The 22749-nt window shown below is 44.0% G+C and overlaps 1 protein-coding gene across 2 annotated transcripts in view; it reads right to left on the bottom strand.

Moving 5' to 3' along the window:
* Nucleotides 1-22749, bottom strand: part of ripor3 (RIPOR family member 3) — a 217098-nt gene that overhangs the window by 5085 nt on the left and 189264 nt on the right. For both annotated transcript variants that reach the window (XM_086005315.1, XM_086005316.1), the window contains exons 17-19: nucleotides 13013-13180; nucleotides 11097-11255; nucleotides 2669-2871 (exon numbers count right to left, since the gene is read on the bottom strand). In XM_086005315.1, the coding sequence (XP_085861441.1) occupies nucleotides 2669-2871; nucleotides 11097-11255; nucleotides 13013-13180 (530 nt within the window). The remainder of the gene's footprint in view (nucleotides 1-2668; nucleotides 2872-11096; nucleotides 11256-13012; nucleotides 13181-22749) is intronic.

The following is a 22749-nucleotide window of genomic DNA, read 5'->3' as shown; positions in this document are numbered from 1 at the left end:
GAAGCCAGTGGAATGAAAGATGAGGACAAGGGGAACCCAATCATGGATTCTATCACCCCCAACACCCCTTCCCCTTCGCCCGACAAACTGCTTTCTGGTCAAGTTAATCTTTGTATACATTGGGCCAGATTTTGCTGGAGCGGGGCATCACACAACGTGCCCTGTTAGTTAGACTTGTTCGTGCACGTGTAGGCTTTAAAAAATTTTGCCCACAAAGTTGCTCGAAGCGTGAGCTGATAACTGCGCAGTGAGGGCACCTGGGACCTTGGTGAATGACAGGACAAACTGTGGTCCAGAATTTGTGGTCAGCGGCGAAGCGAAGGCGTTCACCACTGACCCTGAAGTAAGCTTCGCACAAAGATCTTGTGATCTCTGTTGAAAACTTTGGGTTTTCTAATATTCAATTCAAATCAACAGAGGTTAGTGGGGATCCCCTTGTGTGAGCTGCTGTGACGTCAACAGGCTGTCTAAGCAGCCAATCAAAACCCAGAATTCTCTCACTGAACAAGGAAGTGGATAACCTCTTAAAATTTTTACTTTTAAAAAATATTAGAGAGCAAAACAAACATTGGGGCATGGGGAAAAGACAAACCTGAAATAAAGATGAACAAACTTTAAAAATATATTTTTAGTTTCTTAATTTTAATTAAAATTGCTAAATTTCACACTGCACAAAATTTAAATTAGTTTTTCAGGTCCATAGCCTTTGTTTAGCAGTCAATACGCTGTTAAAACCCCAGTTACACCTAATTCCTTTAGGTCTAACTTTTAGTGGGGAATTTAACAGTGTAATTACTGCAGAAGAGCCAAAGTTTTCATCAGTTTCTCTGAGTGATTACACAGATTGCCGGCTCTGGCGGGGATTGCACAGTGCGGCCTGTGTCAGAGCAATGAATGACAGATCACATGCACCAAATCCAGAAGTTGCAGTCAGTTTCAAAGGTAGAATGATGACGAATGCTGCCATTTCGCTGTCATCCGGACCGCAAATTCCGGGCCGGCCCAGAAATTCGGGTCTCCACGGGTGAGTACGCGCTGGGTACTCACCCGTAAGCCCGATGGAAGTGCCGGTTTCGTGCATGCGTGGGAAACCGGCACTTCCGTTCCTCTGAACGAAGGGGTTCAGAGGTCGAACGCGTGCACAGGGGAATCTGCGCGTGCGCTTTGAACTTACGTTTTTTTTTTACAGGTTTTTCCATGAGGGTAAGTCTGCAGGATTTAGAAATTTAAAAAGCAGGCGTAAGGCCTGCTTTTTACAAGGTAAGTGGTCAATTAATTAAAATTGAAACATTTTTTCCACAGGTTTATTATTTTTAAATACTTTAAAGCAAGGTAAGTTTATTTTTAGCCCTGTTAGGAAATAACATTTTTTTTCAAAAATTTATATTGTTGTTTAAAATAGTTATTTAATGTAATTTATAGTTTATTTTAAAAATGTGATGTTTTTAAAAAATTTATTTGAAGGTTTACTGCTATTTTGGGGCTGTAGTATTTATAAGTCTTGACAGCTCTTCCTGTCAAGACTTATGAATGGGCTTTTCCCTCCTCCGATTGGCTGCCCATGGCCCACGTGATCCCAGGGGACGCATCGAACTAACTGCACCCCTGGGACACGCAGGCACTGCCCGCCAGCAGCTGGGCGAGGCCCCGGATCGGAATTCCACGGGGCCCTACAGCTCAACTGCTGGCGTGCAAGGTAAGTGCAGGTCGGGGGCTTGCACCCGCGGGAAGCCCCCGACCCGAATTTCTGGGCCAATAGCATTTTACATTTTTAACATCTAAAACAATTCACAGCCTGAAGGCAGGAGACCCAATACTTATAATTGTTCACTTTCTGGGCAAGAGGTTGATTGGCAGTCATTAACAATTATCACGTCAAAGTGGTACTTGCAGTGTTAATTACCAGACTTCACTTTCTGTGGTGAGTTTAATGGACAACTAATGTGCAAATGCAGCAATGCTTCATGAAAATCATTGGTAGGTTAAGGGCGAGATGCTGTTTTCACAAAGCTAACAGAGGAGCGGCACAAATCAGCCAGCAACTCGTGGCGATTCGCAATTCACGGGGTATCTCTTCCTCACTACAAGTTGCTGGCCAATTTGTGCATTAATAACAGTGTGCGCCGTTCAGATGCCATTATTATTTCAGCAAAAACTGGCCCATTTATTGCTCAGTGCATTGAAAGCTTTGTTTGTTTCTTTTCAAATTCATTGTTATACTTTAATATGAAATGTGACTAAATATTACTTTCTACAACCTGGTCTTTTTCTCCTGTTTTTCTCTTTTGATTACCTCATTTTCCTATTAAGTGCCTTCGGTGTATCTTATTAAAACATTTTTAATTCTTTAAGTGTTTGTGTAAACCTATTTTCATTTTTTTAATAACTGCCTATTTATACTGTTACCCACTCTGTTTAAACTTGCTTAGAGCAGCTTCCACTTCACAAGGAGGCTAAAACATGTAAATCGGTGTGTTGCGTGAGTACAACCCTAGACAGTTTTCACACTCGCCCAGTGTAGCTCATCAAAACTAAATGTTATTAATGGCTTGTAATTCCAGTTGACTGATTTACATTATTCACAAGGCAGGCTAAAACGCAGCAACATTTATATTTTCGTCCTTTTAAAATGCTATTTATTTGCAGCATAAGAATGATAAATGCTTACCTTTGCTCTAAAAATGTTATTTGCTAAAGCACTTCGAAGAAATGAGGTTACAGCTTCAGTGACCTTGGGGTTGTCATCTAACTGAAGAATACTGATTGACTGCAAGGTTTGGTTCAGAGGCTGTAGTTCAGAGACTAGCTTTTCTTTTAACTTTTTCAGTGTCTTAATCTTCTGTGTAGTTTGTATTGCTTCAGGGAGAGATACTAAAAATACAAAGAGTAGAAGAATCCAAAAAAATGGAAATACAATTTATACAAAACCTTGAATAATTCAAATTATTCTTCAGTCTTTTAATGCGCTATTTTCCAAGAGGATTCATTTTTTTAGAAATGTTTATTTTCTTAGCATTTATTCATAGTCATACTGTAAAGTCTAGGTTTTGTGCTTATTCAATTAGATGCATTTACTGTCATTTATGTACAGAAGTCTGAATTAATTTCAAACCCTTCTAAATTAGCCAAAGCGTATGAATTTAACAAAAATCAGCTGCTAACGGGGAGGATGTTTGCTCGTCGTTGTTATACCCTGGTTTTGCTCAGATGAGCTTGAAGCCAGCATCCTTATCTAACCATTGGGAAGCATCATCTTTTTTGATTAGTGACCAATCCCATTTTCTGCTGTGGGGCAATTTCAAAAATTGAGAACAAAAAAAAGTGGCTTCTACCAATTCCTCTTCGTTTTGCCCTCACCTGACTTTCCCACCCTTTTTCAGCAGTTTTACTGACGGTCATGATGGCCATTACTTCTGCTCCTCCCACATTATTAATAACAACAACTTACATTGATATAGCAGTTTTAACATAGAAAAACGTTCCAAGGTGCTTCACAAAAGCATAATTAGACACAAAATGGACGCCAAACCAAAGAAGGAAATATTAAGATGGGTGACCAAAAGTTTATATATGTGGATGCCTGTGATAAGCGTGGTCAAAGTAAGTGGTGGGGCCTGTACCCATTATTATCAAATATACATGGCCTGGAGTTTCCGCTTAGTTGGGCTTTTTTATTCAATGCATTTCACCTGAAATCTGCCAAACCAGCACAAAAGATCATGGAATTTTAAGCGCAATTTATGTTCAGGCCAAATCTAGTTTCCGCGATCTTTTGCGCTAGTTTAAAAGACATCGTGCTAGAAGCCGGCCTCGCCCACAAAACTAGGCCCTGCCCGTCTCTTCCGCCCCCCCCCCCCCCCCCAAGGCTTAATTAATTACCATTGGGAGTTTCTACTAATTGCTTGTTTGTAGGCCTTCGAGGAGGCTCTAAAAAAATTAAGCTTTTTTTTAGGCGCAGGTACATTAATAGGCACCTTGTAAAGGGTTTTGAATATAATTTTTTTAATTTACTAAGAAACTGAGTACTGTACCCCAATATAACTAGCTAATAGTTCTTTATAGTGTTTAAAAATCACTGTGCTATTTAACATTGGGTCACTCACAGGTGGTGGACGAGACACTGATCAAAATTATTTTTTGTGATAAACCCATTTTCAGCTGTATTAATCAAACTGTACCAAGTTACTGCTCTTAATTATATCAAGGAATAGCTTTTAAAACAAAAATGTTTTTTTAAACTATGTTCTAACATGCTGCCTGATTGCCCTGGTTCTTGGCAGATTGTGTGTTTGGTGATATGCAAATGAGTTTGAGCAGAAACTTGAAGGGGAGAAAGAAACACCTCTCAAAACGGGCACAATTTGCACCTGGATCACCGATCGCGCCCAAAGCGGAAACTGTACCCCCTGTTCTATATATGTAACTGTGTTTGCAATTTTTGTCTGGAAGAAGTTGCAGAACCCATTATTTGATGTTTACGTGGAAATGATTTCATGGAAATGATTCCATCATGCTGACAGAGATGGAACATCTCCAACCCGACCCTTAATCTTAAACCTGTATTGGCTACTATTCATAGCTAGTCCCAATGGAAGGTGGAAGCTTCTGCCCTCAACAGTGTTTCACTCTGAAAAGATTGAGATTGTTTTATTTTTCCTAACCTCTTTCGGGTTAATTCCCAGATATTAGTGAGACAGGTGGTGGAATCCTACTGTACAGATATAGTAGAGATGACATCGCTATGCTGTGACTATATACAGGAAACTCTCAATTTACCGGCATCTAAATAACCGGAAATCTCTTAACCGGCAAAATTCAGGAGTAGGTTCAGGTAAGTTTTACTTCATATTAGTGGCCGTTCCTGAATCTGTGGCTGTGTAACCGGGGTTCCTGCACCTGTTGCTAAGCAACAGGGATGCCTGGATCTTGTGGCCGGGGTTCCTGCACCTGTTGCTAAGCAACAGGGAAGCCTGGCTCTGTTGCTGTGTACGGGGCTCTCATACCTTTTACTATACCTCTCTGTAATCCGGACGTTTTGATAAACCGGCACCACGCCTGTTAAGTCTGTGTGTTCTAGTTGTATTTAAGATTAATTACTGACACAGACTACAAGAATAACGTTTCAACAGGTCTTTACTAGTTGGAGGTCAGGGCTATACTAACAGCAATATCACTACACAGTACTTATATACCGGTGGTCACCACCACCGGTATTATGTATACAGCAGCCAGAGAAAGTAGTACATCTCTTAAGGTGGAACAGGCTTAAGTTCTCTTAAGGTGGAACAGGTTACATACGCCACAATCCTCCCTTTTTAGCTTAACAGTCATATCCCCATTTAACATAACATCATAACATATATACATATATAACTTCAGGTATAAACAGTTCAAAGGTTCAGTCTCTCAGGAGGCCTTCTGATTCGGGTTGGATAACGCCTTTCAGTGGTCTCTGATTCTTGTTGCTGAGGTGACTCCTCTAGTTGGTTTCCTATGTATTGGACGTCATCATCAGGTACATTCCCTGCCGAGGTAGATGCTTCAGGTTCATTAACGTCTTCCACAGTTGTCTCTGTCGCAACCATGGGTTCGACCCTTGCTCTCGATTCTACCAGTTGATCCGCATGACGCCTTATCACATTGTTACCAATATCTACTGTGTACATCAGAGGTCCTTGTCTGGCCCGAATTGTTCCAGACTGCCATTTTTCGTTTCCATAGTCCCTTGCCAACACTGGTTGTCCTACGTCGAAACTTCGAGTGGTCTTGTTATTAATATGCCGGAAATGTTTGTTTTCCACTTCCCTCCGCACATTTGGTTTTAACAAGTCCAACCTGGACCGCAACCTCCTGTTATAAAACATCATGGCAGGACTTTGGTTAGTTACTGCATGAGCGGCGTTTCGATATGCCATTAGGAAATTGTCCGCCTTGTGTTGTAGCGGAATCTGATCATCGTTCATGGCCTTTATTGCCTTTTTGAATGTTTGGACAAATCTCTCGGCCAACCCGTTTGTCGCCGGATGATATGGGGCAGAGGTATAATGTTTCACCCCATTCTTCTTTCAGAATTTTTGGAATTCTTCCGACACGAACTGTGGTCCGTTGTCCGAGCAGATCTGTTCTGGCAATCCGTTCCTTGCGAATATTGTTCTTAACACCGCAATTGTCTTTTCTGAAGTAGTGGTATTCATCTTGATCACTTCTGGCCATTTGGAATGTGCGTCCACCGCAATTAGGAACATGGAGTCCATGAATGGACCAGCAAAGTCAATATGTACGCGTTGCCATGGGGCTGAAGGCCATTCCCATGGGTGTAGCGGTGCGATCGGAGGTGCATTTTGCACTTTTTGGCACCCAGCGCAGCTTTTCGTCAACTCCTCTATCTGTTGGTCAATACCCGGCCACCATACATAAGCCCTAGCAAGACTTTTCATCTTAACTCCCCCCAGATGACCTTCATGCAGTTCCTTTAGAACTCTTTCCCTTAACTTGGGAGGAATAATCACTCTTGTCCCGTACATCAAAGTACCATGGCAGACGGACAGCTGGTCTCGCCTTGCCGAGAATGCCGGTAACAGAGGATCACCATGTGCTGGCCATCCCTTCACTGTCACCTCGTAGACTCGGGACAGTGTCGGGTCGTTCCTGGTTTCTCTTTCAATACTTGCATTGGTGACTGGTAAACACTCGATGATGGTCGAATGAAATAACTCAACAGGGTCAACTTTCGTCGTCTCTTCTTCCTCAGGTAGTGGCAGGCGCGACAGCCCATCAGCATTGCTATGCTGCTTTGTACCTTTGAATTCTATTTGATATTGATGTGCCCCTAGGAAAAGGGACCATCTCTGGAGTCTCTGTGCTGTCATCACCGAAACACCCTTCTTAGGGTTAAAAATGGATACCAACGGCTGATGGTCTGTCAGAAGTGTGAATTTTTGGCCCTGCAGGTAATGATTAAACTTCTTCACTCCCCATACAAGGCTGAGAGCCTCCCTATCGATCTGCGCATAGTTGCGCTCAGCGGAGGTCAATGATCTGGATGCAAACGAGACTGGCCTTTCCGTGCCATTTGGCAACTTGTGTGAGAGTACTGCCCCAATACCATATGGAGAAGCATCACAAGCCAACCGAATAGGCAGTGTCGGGTTGAAGTGAGCCAACACTTCCTCTGAGGTGATCAATTCTTTGCTTTTGCAAAATGCCTTCTTACAGTTTTCGCTCCATTCCCATGGTACCCCCTTCTGTAAAAGAGCGTTCAACGGGTGCAGTACCGTGGATAGATTCGGTAGAAACTTATGGTAATAGTTAATCAATCCTAGAAACGACCTCAACTGAGAGACATTATCCAGAGCGGGAGCCTTTACAACTGCCTCTATCTTGTCAGGAGACTTATGAAGCCCCTCCCGGTCAATGACATGACCACAGTACGAGATCCGCTTCTGAAAGAACTCACATTTCTGCCGATTAACTCGAAGTCCATACTCTTTCAGTCTGTTGAGCACCAGTTCCAAGTTTGCGAGGTGTTCTTCATCACCATCTCCTGTAATCAGAATATCGTCCAGGTAACATTGTGTGCCTGGAATTCCCTGTAATACCTGCTCCATGGCCCTCTGCCAAATTGCTGGAGCTGATGCCACTCCAAAAACCAGCCTATTATACCGGTACAAACCTCTATGCGTGTTGATCGTGAGGTACTGGCGTGACTCTTCAACCTCCATCTGCAAGTACGCCTGCGCCAGGTCTATCTTGGTGAAGTGTTTCCCGCCAGACAACGAAGCAAAAATATCCTCAATCCGCGGAAGCGGATACTGCACCGTGTGAAGCACCGGATTAACGGTGATCTTGAAGTCTCCACAGATGCGAACCTTCCCTGGTTCTCCTGGCTTGTTGCTCGAAGGACGTTTCATAACGGGAACAATGGGCGTAGCTCACTCACTCCAATCTACCTTGGACAGTACACCTGAACGTTCTAGCGCTTCCAGTTCCGCTTCTACAGGTCGTATTGCATAGGGTACCGGTCTGGCTTTGAAAAATTTTGGGTGTGCATGTTCATCAATCTTGATGTTTGCCGTAATTCCTCTGTGTTCCCAGTCCCTGCTGGAACACCTCTTTAGCATCATCCAATATTCTGGACAATCGTTTAGGTTTGACATCTGTTTCCCCGGAATCTACCGTTAGTGCCTTCAAGGAGTGCCAGTCCATATTCATTTTCCTAATCCACTCCCGTCCCAGTAGTGGTGGACCTCCTTCAGGTAGCACATATAAGTCCATTACTTGGCTTTCTTTGCCCTTGTGGACCACTTTTACCTCTATCTTTCCGATGGGGTACACTCTTTGCCCCGTGTATGTTTTCAATATAATCTCCGTATCCCGTAGGGGAATATGTTGGAATAACCTTTTGTAATCTTTCTTATTCATGACCGTCAATGCCGATCCAGTGTCCAATTCCATCTTTACTTGGACTCCTGCTATCTGAAGGGTGACCCAAATTGTCTGGAGATCTGCATCCTTACCAACGTTGTGTACTCTTAAGCTACCCAGTTCATTACTGCTAGCATCTGAATCTGACTTCTGTTCGGTCGAACTGTTCTTTGTCACCTTGTGTACCTTTATGTATTTTCCTTGCGGTGACTTTTTGTTGCTGGTCTTCTTTCCTGACCGGCATACTTTAGCTATGTGGCCAAGCCTGCCACACGTTCTGCATTCTTGGTTTTTAAACCAACACTGGTTCTGATCGTGCGTTGTCTTTCCACAACGATAACATTTTACAGTACTCAAAACCAATTGATTTGTACTGAGTTCCGGTGACCGTAGCTGCATTACTGCTGTGCCTCTCGCTGCGGCTTCGTGTGATGCTGCCATAGTGACCGCTTTCTCAAGCGTCAGCTCATTCTCCTCGAGCAGTCGCTTTTGTGTATCTTCTTTTAATAATCCACACACAAATTTATCTCTTAGCGCATCTGTTAGTCCCGTTCCAAACTGACAGTACTTTGCTAGCTTACGCAATTCCATTAAATATTCAGCATTGCTTTCATCTTTCAGCTGCTTTCTGCTGTAAAATTTAAATCGTTCCGCTAGCATCAGCGGTTTAGATGATTTCTCAGGACAGTAACAATCTCCTCGAACGTCTTCTCCGCCGGTTCATCTGGTGATAAAAGGTGTTTCAATTGCCCATATGTCTTTGCACCCATTAAGTTTAATAAAGTTAGTGCTTTCTCATTATCTGGGATTTTATTTGCTTTACAATAATTTTGTATGTGTTCTACATACGTGGCCCAATCTTCGATGTCGCTATCAAAGGTATTAATGTTCCCATGTTTAGGCATCGTTGCAATTTTTTTTTTAGTGATTTCCCTTTTTCTAAGATGGCGGCTTCCCGCTCTTGTCTTTGTCCTCCGCCTACAAAATGGCGGTTTCCCGTGCTTGGCGGTCTTTCCCGCGCTCGCCTTCACCCGCTGGCTGCAATGGCGTTTGGCGTGCCGCTGCTGCTCCCCTTTCCCAGCGGTTAGTAACTCCCCCGACGCTGTCTCCGCTTCACCGCGGCTCTCTCGGGCATTCGCGCTTCCCCGATGTCGCGCCTCGCAGCCCTTCTTGCAGCCCAGTTATTAGCACTGGCTGCGTTCGCCTTCACCGCGGCTCTCGCGCCTTCAGTCGCCCCAGACACTGCGCCTTTTTGGCCCGAATGCGGCCCGGCCCTTATCACCAGCCGCGATCGATCTCACCGCCCTTATTCCTCCGTCTTCCCTCCCCGTCTGTACAGCCAACGCGGCCGACTTTCTGCTCGCGTCGCTGACCGGCTTACCCACCACCGAGGTAGAAGGAAGATAGCTGACTGCCGCTGATGGAGGCTTCGAGTTCAGGATATCTTCTGCACTCCGGGTTCTCGATGCCTGCCGCGCGACGTGTCTTCCAGCAGGGTGATGAGGGTGGATGCCTCTCTTCGACGCCCGTTCTGTGGACGAAGCCGCCGTGGATATAAACTGCCGCAGGGTAAGAATCGGACTCGTCGCCACTGTTAAGTCTGTGTGTTCTAGTTGTATTTAAGATTAATTACTGACACAGACTACAAGAATAACGTTTCAACAGGTCTTTACTAGTTGGAGGTCAGGGCTATACTAACAGCAATACCACTACACAGTACTTATATACTGGTGGTCACCACCGGTATTACGTATACAGCAGCCAGAGAAAGTAGTACATCTCTTAAGGTGGAACAGGCTTAAGTTCTCTTAAGGTGGAACAGGTTACATACACCACAACGCCGGTCCCGTCGGTGCCGGATAAAAGAGTTTCCTGTATGTGAATGATCCAAAAATCAGTCTTAAAACCTGAAGATTCTTTTTAATCGCCAAATCTGAAGACTCCAAGGATACATGTATTTGCATCCACATGTTTTTAATCGTAGATCTCCTTTCCAACAACTCGTGACACAATTGTGTGGGTTTAATCTGTACATTCACACCTCGAAACAATCTGAGTAGTTGCTTGTGTCATATACCTGGTTACAGCTAGGAGATCTCTATGCGCGGTATCCTATCATATAACAATATTTGTAAATTGTTGTACACACAAACTGATATGAGCAAGTTGTTATCCGGTTTTCATTTTTCTCTAATCAGTAATTGTACAGTTCTGTTTATGGTTTTTACAACTTTTTCTGTTGCAGGTTATTACACATGATTAGATTTCACTAATGCAAATATATTATTAAATATCATGCCATGTATATTGTGGGATATACATGGGCATTACAGTTGAAGTTTTGACTGAAAAATGATACTTTTTTGTTGAATTACTAATATTTAGGAGGCAGACAAAAGACTGTGTAGGGTTAGGATCCTATAAAAGTATCAAACTCTTGGTAACATTGGTTAACATTAGATTTGGAGTGCAGAACCAATTTTAATGTGCTTTGAGATATGTTATGGCTGTGGTCTGTTTAAACTTCGGTCTCAATCCACTGAAATTTGTCTGATGAATCTATAACTTGGCCCAACTACAACTACAAATCATCCATTAGTTCATAAATTTTCAGTTAAATCAACGGCCACACCCTCAAGCTCCAGTACAGACAAATAGCATTTTCCTCCTACCTTCCTTTGCAAGTCTGGTCAGATGTGTTCCCAGCTGAGTAATATTGTACTTTTTCACGTAGTTGAAAAACTGGAAGACTGTCACCACTTCCTCTGAGACATTAGGACACAGCAGTAATTCACAACAGCTGACAATCTGGTGCAGAAGTGTTCTGAATGCTTACAAAAACATGAAAATGGTGAAAATGTAAAGATTTTAAGACCTTATTGCAGACGGTTATTGAGAAGAGTTTTTTGACCGTGTAAGGTCGATTATAAATTCATTTGGGATCAGCCTTCAGAAAGGAATTCATCCTTGTAACAGTTTAATGGGGGAGGGGTATCCGCCTGACTCACGCTATCATGGTAACTATAGAGCCCTCCCTGTGATTCTAGGCAATCAATGTTAGCTTCTCCTTCTACAGTGTCCATGAACTCTGCCACATGAAAAGGAAAGACTAATCTATGACCAAGGACAGGAGGAGTGTGATTTATGGGAGAGGTTGCGTTTGTGTATCTCTGTAAAATGATCGCAGGCCTTGATAACTCATCACTTCCTTTTCAACTGACATAATCTAATTGTCCACTCTAGACTGATCAATATTAGTGTTGAATGCTGACATATTGCTGACTGAAATCACAATGTTGCTGACTTTGTTGGGCTTTTCTAAAACAGCCTCTCAATTTTTCTTATTATATTGTTTAACTTGGACGTGAATCTATCAAGTCAATGTAATCAAATTGGACGACCACTCAGGCTCACTAAATAATATATTCTCTGCTGTGTGTAACATAATGGCTGTTCTTGTCTGTTGTAACTTTTGTGGATACTCCCACAGCCATCAGAAGGACACAGGAACTCTCATGTTTCAACACAGATGTTGTTTGTTGCATCAAAAGAATGGCACATCACATTAGAAAACACCTAACTACCATACTTGCAATCCCTGCCCCTCTCCCCCGCCATAAAAATTTGATGAAGGGAATAAATTTATAAAATCATAGAAATGCAGCAAGTTAGTCATCATTGAACGAGTAAGGACAGGTTAATTTTTGCACGGGTCCCTTCATGTGAACTGACCTGTTATAGAAACATAGAAGATAGGAGCAGGAGTAGGCCATTCGGCCCCTCGAGCCTGCTCCGCCATTCAATGCAATCATGGCTGATCAACCAAATTCAGTACCCTGTCCCTGCTTTCTCCCCATATCCCTTGATCCCCTTAGCCTTAAGAAATATATCTAACTCCTTCTTGAATATATTTAATGAATTGGCCTCAACTGTCTTCTGTGGTAGAGAATTCCACAGGTTCACCACTCTCTGGGTGAAGAAATTCCTCCTCATCTCTGTCCTAAATGGCTTACCCCTTATCCTTAGACTGTGACCCCTGGTTCTGGACTCCCCCCGCCATCGGGAACAGCCTTCCTGCATCTAGTCTGTCTAGTCCTGTTAGAATTTTATAAGTTTCAATGAGATCCCCTCATTTTATATTTGTATTTCAGAATTCCAATATGTGCAGTCGTTCTTTTTTTTCTATAGATGAATGGCAGTGATTTGGGTCAATATGTTTTATAAAGTTAATGCGTAAACCTTCTGTCATTTTCATTTTGTTACAGAAATTGTGAGTGGTAGAAAGGAATTAATGGGATTTAGCAACAAAAATAGACAATTCACTTTATTAATGAACAGTGTGCAAATAACTACCCTGAATTGATTTTAGACATGCAGTTAATTAAAAAAAAGTAATTTGGTTGATTAGTACAAAATATGTTTTATTTTAAATGCCACCATTGGAGAAACGTGGGCTGGCGGAATAAGCTTCAAGTTTGAGTTTGTATTGTCATTCGCACAATATTCATAATATCTTGTGTTGTATTAAGTGTCACGTGATGTATATTTCAGAGATTCTAGTCCAGACAACCTGTTAGACATAGCTTACCTCTCTCTGTCTGTCCTGGGTATCTTGCAGCCACTTTCTGTGTATAACAATTTCTTAGCTGCGTCAGGAATTTCTCAGCTGATAAATACAAAACACTCTCTGCCTCTGCCTCTGTGCATTTACCCCAGAATGACAGGATTGATTTCCCCTTCTTTGTTTTTGGAATGACTGAAAGCAAAAAAAAAATGCAATTAGCATTAGAAGTAATTCTGAGATTAGTTTTAAATACTGCTGTTCACTTATTTAATGCTCTAGGCTGGGATTTTCCTTACCTCGGCAGGTCCAGGGCGGGCGGTGTCAGTGGTGGGTCGCGGCCCCACTGCTGGCTCCAACCCGCTCTGGAAAATGAATTTAAATTGATGGGGCTTGTTAAGCCCGCCCAGTGCATTTCCCAGATTAATTAGAGGAAGCAGCTCTGGTGACATCATTCATGACTTGTCCTCAACCGCTTTCCTTAAAGGGACCACGGCCAACTTTCTTTTGACATTTGTGCTGTCAGTGTTCTACAGCATTGAAGTGGTGCAAACACTGACAATCACTGCACAGAGGTGCAGGGCTGCACCCAGGTTCTCCCGTGACTCCCTTCATATGCTTATGGAGGGAGTCAGAACACGCAGGGAGGTCCTCTTCCCTTCCGATGGGCGGAAGAGACCTCCCCAGGAGACCAAGACAGCCTGGTTGCACATTGCACAGGAGGGTACAAGCAGGGATGTGGTCAGGAGGACCTAGGTGCAGTGGATCAAACCTTTCAATTATCTCAGTAGATCATGAAACGTTAGTACAGAGCCACACCCAACCTCATCCTGCTGTGCCACTCATCACATCCCTATCTCTCTGCATTCCCTACCCTACTCATGCACATCCTTACTCACACCAACTTATCTTGCACCTCCACCCATCCCTCTCTATCTACATTATCACATCCCCATCTCACTAGCCACCCCTCACACTCACCCTTATCGTACTGCAATAATACCAACTAACAACACACAAGGGTAGGCACTTGGGTATTTTATCCAATGTTTATATAAAGTTTCTGTTAATGTGCTGTCAAACATTGAAATCTTTATTTTCAACACTGCGTTCTTGGACAGATTTGTGTGCACCTTTGGAAGTGGCTTAGTGAATTGCAGTGAATGGTGAGACATAATGGTACCCCCCACATTGGTGATGAGTGTGAAAGGAATGGATTGGACATTGATGGGATGATTTATGGTGTTGGTGTGGGGTGGTGCCAACCTGGCGTATCATGTGGCAGCCAGGGTGTACAGTGTCAAGTGAAGTAAATCAAGTGAGGCCATCCCTAGCCTCCCAGGCAGCCATGTGTTCGGGTGCTGATGCTCTCTGTCCTGTGCAGCATCAAGCGTTTTCGGAGCAGGTTGGTGTTATTGTTGGTGCTGCTGGTGTTTGGGCTGATCATGGTCGGATTCTGAGGACCAAGGTGAGACAGTATAAAGGGCACCCATGTAGATGGAATAGATGGCAGGTGAAGTAGAGATGACAGAAGCATTCTGTCAATGGTTAGAGAGTTCTTCCAATGAGGTAAGAGTGGAAAGTGGAAAGCCTGCAGAATCTGTGCTGGAAATGGACTGAGAAAAGTGATGATCTGTCAGGTGGGAGCTTTTACTGTACATTTGAAGCTGTCAAGTAATCACCTGATTCAGTGGGCATTCAACTCCCACCTCCGGTTCACAGACGTGGTCCCCGAGCAGTATGGACCCCGTGGGCAAGCAGTTAAAGTTAAAAGGTAAGGTTAAAAGCATGATTAAGCATCTGTCAACAACCCAATAATTGGTTTAATTGGGTCGCCTGCCTCATCGGGTCAAATGGGAGATCACACACTCACCTGTGGGGAAAAGCATGTTACGGCGTGGTCCCGGCCCACTATCAAAAAAAATCTAATTTCCCACCCAACCCACCACCAATCCCACCCGCTGACCCCCACCCCCTGGAAAATTCCAGCCATAGTAATTCCAGTGTTGGTATTTGAAACATCCTTTCTTTTAAAAAGCACAACATCCTGAACATCTTCAACTGGGTGCCACGTGTCACAGGGATCTCCAGATATTAATAAACTTAATGGAGTAAAGTGACAATTGGCCCTACACATTCTAGAGTCTTTCCCAGATTAAAGCTATCACATACAATTTCTACAACGGGTCAAGTGTTATGTTGCTGATTATTTAAAGAATAGTTCTGTTCAATAATTTTAAAGTGCTCACGTAGACTGTATTTAAGTAGGCAAGCAAAAAACTTTACTATTTAATAGTACTGAAGAGAGGAGAGTTGAGTGAGTGCCTAGGGTGCATAAATCATGTGCTACGACATGCTTTGAATATCTTTGTCAGGTGCAATTTACTGGATGATCACCTGAGGAGTGTAACAAAGTTTGAAAAACTTTAACAAAAACGCTCAGAAGATAATAAATTTAAGATCAATTATGGACAAACGATCAAACAACACAACTTTTAAAGAGAGTGAAAATATGTGCTGAAGTTTTTATTTAAATATGTAGGATCCAGGCCACAATATAATTTCACAAAAGCTAAACTCAGTTAAGCCAATGGTAGTAGGTAAAATATACCAACTCAGTATTTCTTGCTGCCTTTCCAGATTTATAAAGCTTAGCCTCCCACAGTTATCCAAAGCATATGATCAGCTTTCATCCCAGTTTCATGGTTTTCTGGTGCCACTTAGCTTTAGTAGTAACAGTAAATAACACTTTAAGCATTTGAAGTTTTGTATGAAATCTCTGAGATATGTTATCATTCTGAATATTTCCTTGTAATGTCACATTGTCCACCTGGTTATAAATGGGTTTTAATTTCCTTCCCTCTAATTTCTAAAAACAAAAGTTGCTAGTGTTGCAGTCCTGATGTATGATGGCACAAAATGTACCCACAAAATCTCATCTGATGGGTTCCTAATGTCAGCTATGCTTTTGAAAAGAACCTGAGGCTAAGGACCTCTGCATAGGGAACGAGGAGGAAACAGTTTGAGGGAGTCACCCCAGACTGCTCTCCCTCCACACAAGCAGCCAGATACAAAGTGCTATTGCAAAAGGTGTTGAGCCAAGGAGGCAACCTGCCCCCTGAACAGAAATAAAGACTTGCTTTTTTATAGTGCCTTTAACCTCAGGACGTCCTAAAGCATATTTACAGCAATTAAGTACCTTTTTTAGTGTATCGTCACTGTTGTAATGTAGGAAAGGCGACAGCCAATTTGCACATAGCAAGCTCTCACAAACAGTAATTAAATAAATAACCAGATCATCTGTTTTAAGTGTTGGATGATGGATAAATATTGGCCAGGACACCGCGGAAACTCTTCTGCTCTTCTTTGAATTTGGCCATGGGATCTTTTACGTCCACCTGAAAGGTTTCCCTCAGTACTGCACTAAAGTGTTTGGCTGGATTATTTGCTTAAGGCTCTTGAGTAGACGATTAAAATAGCAGGGGGGGGAACCTTACCAGAGAAGATTACAATAAAATTATAAATTTTTGTAAACAAAGGTGTGGTGTATGTAACCTGTACCACCTTAAGAGGATACCTTAAGGTGATGGACTACTTTCTGATGGCTCCTGTACATTGTAGTACGGTGGTGACCACACCGGTATATAAACCCTGTGGAGCAAAGTGTATTTCAGTTCAGCCCTGACCCTCAGTTAGTAAAGACCTGTTTAAGTATTCTGTAGTCTGTGTCCAGTTATTCAGCATAACTACATTTGAAAGCACAGACTCAACAGTGGCAACGAGTCTGATCGTACCTAGCGGCAGTTTTGCATCCAAGGAAGCTTCGTCCTCAGAACGGGCGTCGAAAAGGGGCATCCGCCCTCAACATCCTGCTGAGCACTGCATCGCACAGGAGGCCATCAGGAACCCGGGTTGGTTTGCTGGCCACGAAGTCCACCATCAGCAACAGGCAGTGATCATCCCTTCTACGACAGCGGCGGGGAAGTCGGCCGAGTTGTCAGTGGGAGAAGGGGAGGGAAAACGAAGAAAAGGGCGGAGAACACGACCGCAGCCGGTGTCAGGGGCCGGACTGCAATCGGGGCAGAGACGCGCAGCAGCCAGAAAAGCGTTGATGTCCACGAGGACCGCGGGAGCGGCGGGGAACAAGAGCAGCAGCGTCGGGGGAAATAAAGGACCGCTGGGAGGCGAGAACGGCAACAGCGCGGTAATCGCCATTTTTAGTCGGTGGGGGAAGAAGACAAGCGCGGGAAAAGCCGCCAAACGCGGGAAGCCGCCATTTTGAAAAATAAAATAAAATAAAGGAAACTCAACAAGGATGCCAAAAACGGGTAACATCACTGCTTTTGATAGCGATGTGGAAGATTGGGCCACTTATGTGGAACGCGTTGAAGTTTACTGTACAGCGAATGAGGTACCGGTGGATAAGAAAGCACTAACCCTATTAAACTCGATGGGTGCGAAGACGTACGGGTTATTAAGGCACCTTGTAACACCAGATAAACCGGTAGGAAAGAGTTTCGTGGATATTGTTACTATCCTGCAAGAGCATTTAAACCCCACGCCGCTGCTGATAGCGGAACGATTTAAATTTTACAAAAGAATTCAACTTAAAGAGGAAAGCAACGCTGAATTCTTAATCGAACTGCGCAAGTTATCAAAGTACTGTCAGTTCGGTACAGGACTAGCAGACGCTCTGAGATAAGTTTGTGTGTGGCTACTAAGGGAAGGAACCCAGAAGCGACTGCTAGAGGAAAAGGATCTTACGCTGGACAAAGCTTTCAGCATTGCAGCATCGCACGAGGCAGCAGCACGAGGCACTGCAGAAATGCAGCAAAGGCCATTGGAATTCAGCACCAATGAAATGGCATTGGGCGCAGTAAAGTGCTATCGTTGCGGAAGGACAACGCATGACCAGAACCAGTGCTGGTTCAAAGATAAAGAATGCAGGCAATGTGGCAAACTTGGTCACATAGCGAGAGTATGCCGGTCAGGAAAGAAGACCAGCAGCAAAAAGTCGCCGCAGGAGAAGTACAAAAAAGTACATAAGGTGACAGAGAACAGTTCGGATGAACAGAAGATGGATTTAGACTCCAGCAGTAAGGAACTGGGTTGTCTAAAAATACATAATGTGGGTAACACAGCAGACCACCAAACTATCTGGGTCATGCTTCGGATAGCAGGAGTCCAAGTGAAGATGGAATTGGACACTGGATCGGCATTGACGGTCATGAATAAGCAAGATTACAAAAAGTTATTCTCACACATTCCCCTGAGGGATACGGAGATTGTATTGAAAACATACACGGGGCAAAGAGTATACCCCATCGGAAAGATAAAGGTAAAGGTGGTCTACAATGGTAGTGAAAGTCAGGAAATGGACTTGTATGTGTTACCTGAGGGAGGTCCGCCACTACTGGGACGGGAGTGGATCCGGAGAATAAATGTGGACTGGCATTCCTTACAAGCACTAACTGTAGATTCCTGTAAAGAGGACGACGTCAAACCTAAACGACTGTCCAAAATATTGGACGATGCTAAGGAGGTGTTCCAACAGGGACTGGGAACACTGAAAGGAATTATGGCAAACATCAAGGTTGAAGAACATGCAAACCCAAAATTTTTCAAAGCCAGACCGGTACCTTATGCGATACGACCTGCTGTGGAAGCAGAGCTGGAAGGGCTAGAACGTTCAGGAGTACTGTCAAAGGTGGACTGGAGCGAATGGGCCACACCCATTGTTCCCGTCATGAAGCGTTCGTTGAGCAACAAGCCAGGGGAACCTGGGAAGGTTCGCATCTGTGGCGATTTCAAGATCACTGTTAATCCGGTTCTTCACACGGTGCAATATCCGCTTCCGCGGATTGAGGATATCTTCGCTTCACTGTCAGGCGGGAAACACTTCAAGATAGACCTGGCGCAGGCGTACCTACAGATGGAAGTTGATGAAGCGTCACGCCAGTATCTCACGATCAACACACATAAGGGCTTATATCGGTATAATAGACTGGTTTTTGGAGTGGCATCGGCTCCAGCGATTTGGCAAAGGGCCATGGAGCAGGTATTGCAGGGAATTCCAGGCACTCAATGCTACCTGGACGGCATTCTGATTACAGGAGATGATAAGGAGCACCTCGCGAATTTGGAGCAGGTGCTCACCAGATTGAAAGAATATGGACTCGGAGTTAATCGGCAGAAATGTGAGTTCTTTCAGAAGCGAATCTCGTACTGCGGCCACGTCATTGACCAGGAGGGGCTTCATAAGTCACCTGACAAGATCGAAGCTGTTGTGAAAGCTCCCGCTCCGGAAAATGTATCCCAGTTGAGGTCGTTCCTTGGGTTGATTAACTATTACCACAAGTTTCTTCCAAATTTATCCACGGTGTTACACCCGCTGAATGCTCTTTTGCAAATGGGAGTACCATGGAAGTGGAGCGAGGACTGTAAGCGGGCTTTTCAAAAAAGCAAGGCACTGATCACCTCTAAGGAAGTGTTGGCTCACTTTAACCCAACGCTGCCTATTCGCTTAGCTTGTGATGCTTCTCCATATGGTATCGGGGCAGTGCTCTCACATAAGTTGCCAAATGGCTTGGAAAGGCCAGTCGCGTTCGCATCCAGATCATTGACCTCCGCAGAGCGCAACTATGCTCAGATAGATAGGGAGGCTCTCAGCCTCGTGTGGGGAGTCAAGAAATTTAACCATTACCTGCAAGGCCAAAAGTTTACGCTGCTGACAGATCACCAGCCGTTGGTTTCCATTTTTAACCCTAAGAATGTTGTTCCGGTTATGACGGCGCAGAGGCTTCAGAGATGGTCCCTTTTCCTAGGGGCACATCAATATGATATCGAATTCAAAGGTACAAAGCAACATGGTAATGCTGATGGGCTGTCGCACCTGCCACTACCTACAGCGGAAGAGGCACCGGCAGTTGACCCTGTCGAGATATTTCACTCGACCATCATCGAATGCTTACCAGTCACCAATGCGGGTATTGAGAGAGAGACCCGAAACAACCCGACACTGTCTCGGGTCTACGATTTGACAGTGAAGGGATGGCCAGCACATGGCGAACCACTGTTACCTGCATTCTCAGCCAGATGAGAACAGCTGTCCGTCTGTCAAGGAACATTGATGTATGGAACAAGGGTGATTATTCCTCCTAAATTAAGGGAGAGAGTTCTGAAGGAACTGCATGAAGGTCATCTGGGGGGAGTCAAGGTGAAAAGCCTTGCTAGGGCTTGTGTGGTGGCCAGGTATCGACAAACAAATAGAGGATCTGACTAAAAGCTGCTCAGGGTGCCAAAAAGTTCAAAACGCACCTCCAATTGCACCACTGCATCTGTGGGAATGGCCTTCAACCCCATGGCAACGTGTGCATATCGACTTTGCAGGTCCATTCATGGATTCCATGTTTTTGATAGCGGTAGACGCACATTCTAAATGGCCAGAAGTGATTAAGATGTCGACCACTACCTCTGAGCAGACGATCGCAGTTCTAAGAACCATATTTGCAAGGAATGGGTTGCCGGAACAAATATGTTCAGACAACGGACCACAGTTCGTGTCAGAAGAATTCCAGAAATTCATGAAAAAGAATGGGGTGAAACACTATACATCTGCCCCATATCATCCGGCTACCAATGGGTTGGCCGAGAGATTTGTACAAACGTTCAAAAAGGCAATAAAGGCCATGAGCGAAGACCATATTCCACTACAACACAAGGTGGACAATTTCCTGATGGCATATCGAAACGCCACGCATGCAGTGACAAATCAAAGCCCTGCCATAATGTTCTATAACAGGAGGTTGCGGTCCCGGTTGGATTTGTTAAAACCCAATGTACGTAGGGAAGTCGAAAACAAGCAATTCCAGCACGTAAATAACAAGGGCACTCGGAGTTTCGAAATAGGACAACCAGTGTTGGCCAGGGACTATAGGAATGATAAATGGCAATCCGGAACAATTCGTGCCCGACAAGGACCCTTGATGTACACGGTAGACGTTGGTGAGAACGTAATACGACGTCATGCTGACCAACTTGTGGAATCGAGAACAAGGGTCGACCCCATGTCTACGGCAGAGACACCAGTTGAAGAAGTTATTGAGCCTGTAGCATCTACCTCAGACTCGAACGTACATGATGATGTTCAATCCATAGGAGATCAAATGGATGAGTCACCCCAGCAACGAGAACCAGAGACCCCTGAAAGGCGTTATCCGGCCTCCTCAGAGACTGAATCTTTCAACAGTTTTGTGTGAAAGTTGTATATATGTTATCCATGTTATGTTTAAATTGGGGTGTACACTGTTAAGCTAAAAGGGGAGGAATTGTAGTGTATGTAGCCTGTACCACCTTAAGAGGATACCTTAAGGTGATGGACTACTTTCTGATGGCTCCTGTACATTGTAGTACCGGTGGTGACCACACCGGTGTATAAACCCTGTGGAGCAGAGTGTATTTCAGTTCAGCCCTGACCCTCAGTTACTAAAGACCTGTTTAAGTATTCTGTAGTCTGTGTCCAGTTATTCAGCATAACTACATTTGAAAGCACAGACTCAACAAAAGGCACATGAAGTTTCAATGTACATGCAATGTATGGACTTCACTTCTGTTTATACAACAGATAATTATTGATATACTTTTAGGTTTTACATAAGAACATAAGAAGTAGGAGCCGGAGTAGGCCATACGGCCCCTCGGGCCTGCTCCGCCATTCAATAGGATCATGGCTGATCCGAATCTAGACTTGCGTCCACTTCCCTGCCCTCTCCCCGTAACCCCTAATTCCCTTATCTGCTAGGAAACTGTCTATCTCCATTTTAAATTTATTTAATGTTGCAGCTTCCACAGCTCTCTGGGGTAGCAAATTCCATAGATTTACTACCCTCTGAGTGAAGAGGTTTCTCCTCATCTCAGTTTTGAAAGCGCAGCCCCTTATTCTTAGATTATGCCCCCTAGTTCTAGTCTCACCCATCAGTGGAAACATCCTCCCCGCACCCACTCGATCAAGCCCCCTCACAATCTTATATGTTTCGATAAGATCACCTCTCATTCTTCTGAACTCCAATGAGTAGAGGCCCAACCTACTCAACCTTTCCTCATACGTCAACCCCCTCATCTCCGGAATCAACCGAGTGAACCTTCTCTGAACTGCCTCGAGAGCAAGTATATCTTTTCTTAAATATGGAAACCAAAACTGCACGCAGTATTCCAGGTGTGGCCTCACCAGTACCCTGTATAACTGCAGCAAGACTTCCCTGTTTTTATACTCCATCCCCCTTGCAGTAAAAGCCAAGGTTCCATTGGCCTTCCTGATCACCTGCTGTACCTGCATACTAACTTTTTGTGTTTCATGCACCAGGACCCCCAGATCCCTTTGTACTGTAACACTTTGCAGTTTCTCTCCATTTAGATAATAACTTGCTCTTTGATTTTTTCTGCCAAAGTGCATAACCTCACACTTTCCAACATTATATTGCATCTGCCAAATCTCTGCCCACTCACTTAGCCTGTCTATGTCCTTTTGCAGGTTTTTTATGTCCTCCTCACTCATTGCTTTCCCTCCCATCTTTGTATCGTCTGCAAACTTGGATATGTTGCACTCGGTCCCTTCCTCCAAATCGTTAATATAGATTGTAAAGAGTTGGGGTCCCAGCACTGACCCCTGCGGAACACCACTATTTACTGATTGCCAGCCTGAGAATGAACCATTTATCCCAACTCTTTGTTTTCTGTTAGATAGCCAATCTTCCACCCATGCCAGT

This window comes from Somniosus microcephalus, chromosome 13 (assembly GCF_052327205.1).
Source record: "Somniosus microcephalus isolate GS21.2 chromosome 13, FLI_Smic_1.0, whole genome shotgun sequence".
In the NCBI taxonomy this organism is placed as follows: domain Eukaryota; kingdom Metazoa; phylum Chordata; class Chondrichthyes; order Squaliformes; family Somniosidae; genus Somniosus; species Somniosus microcephalus.
This window is presented reverse-complemented; position numbering and strand designations above follow the sequence as displayed.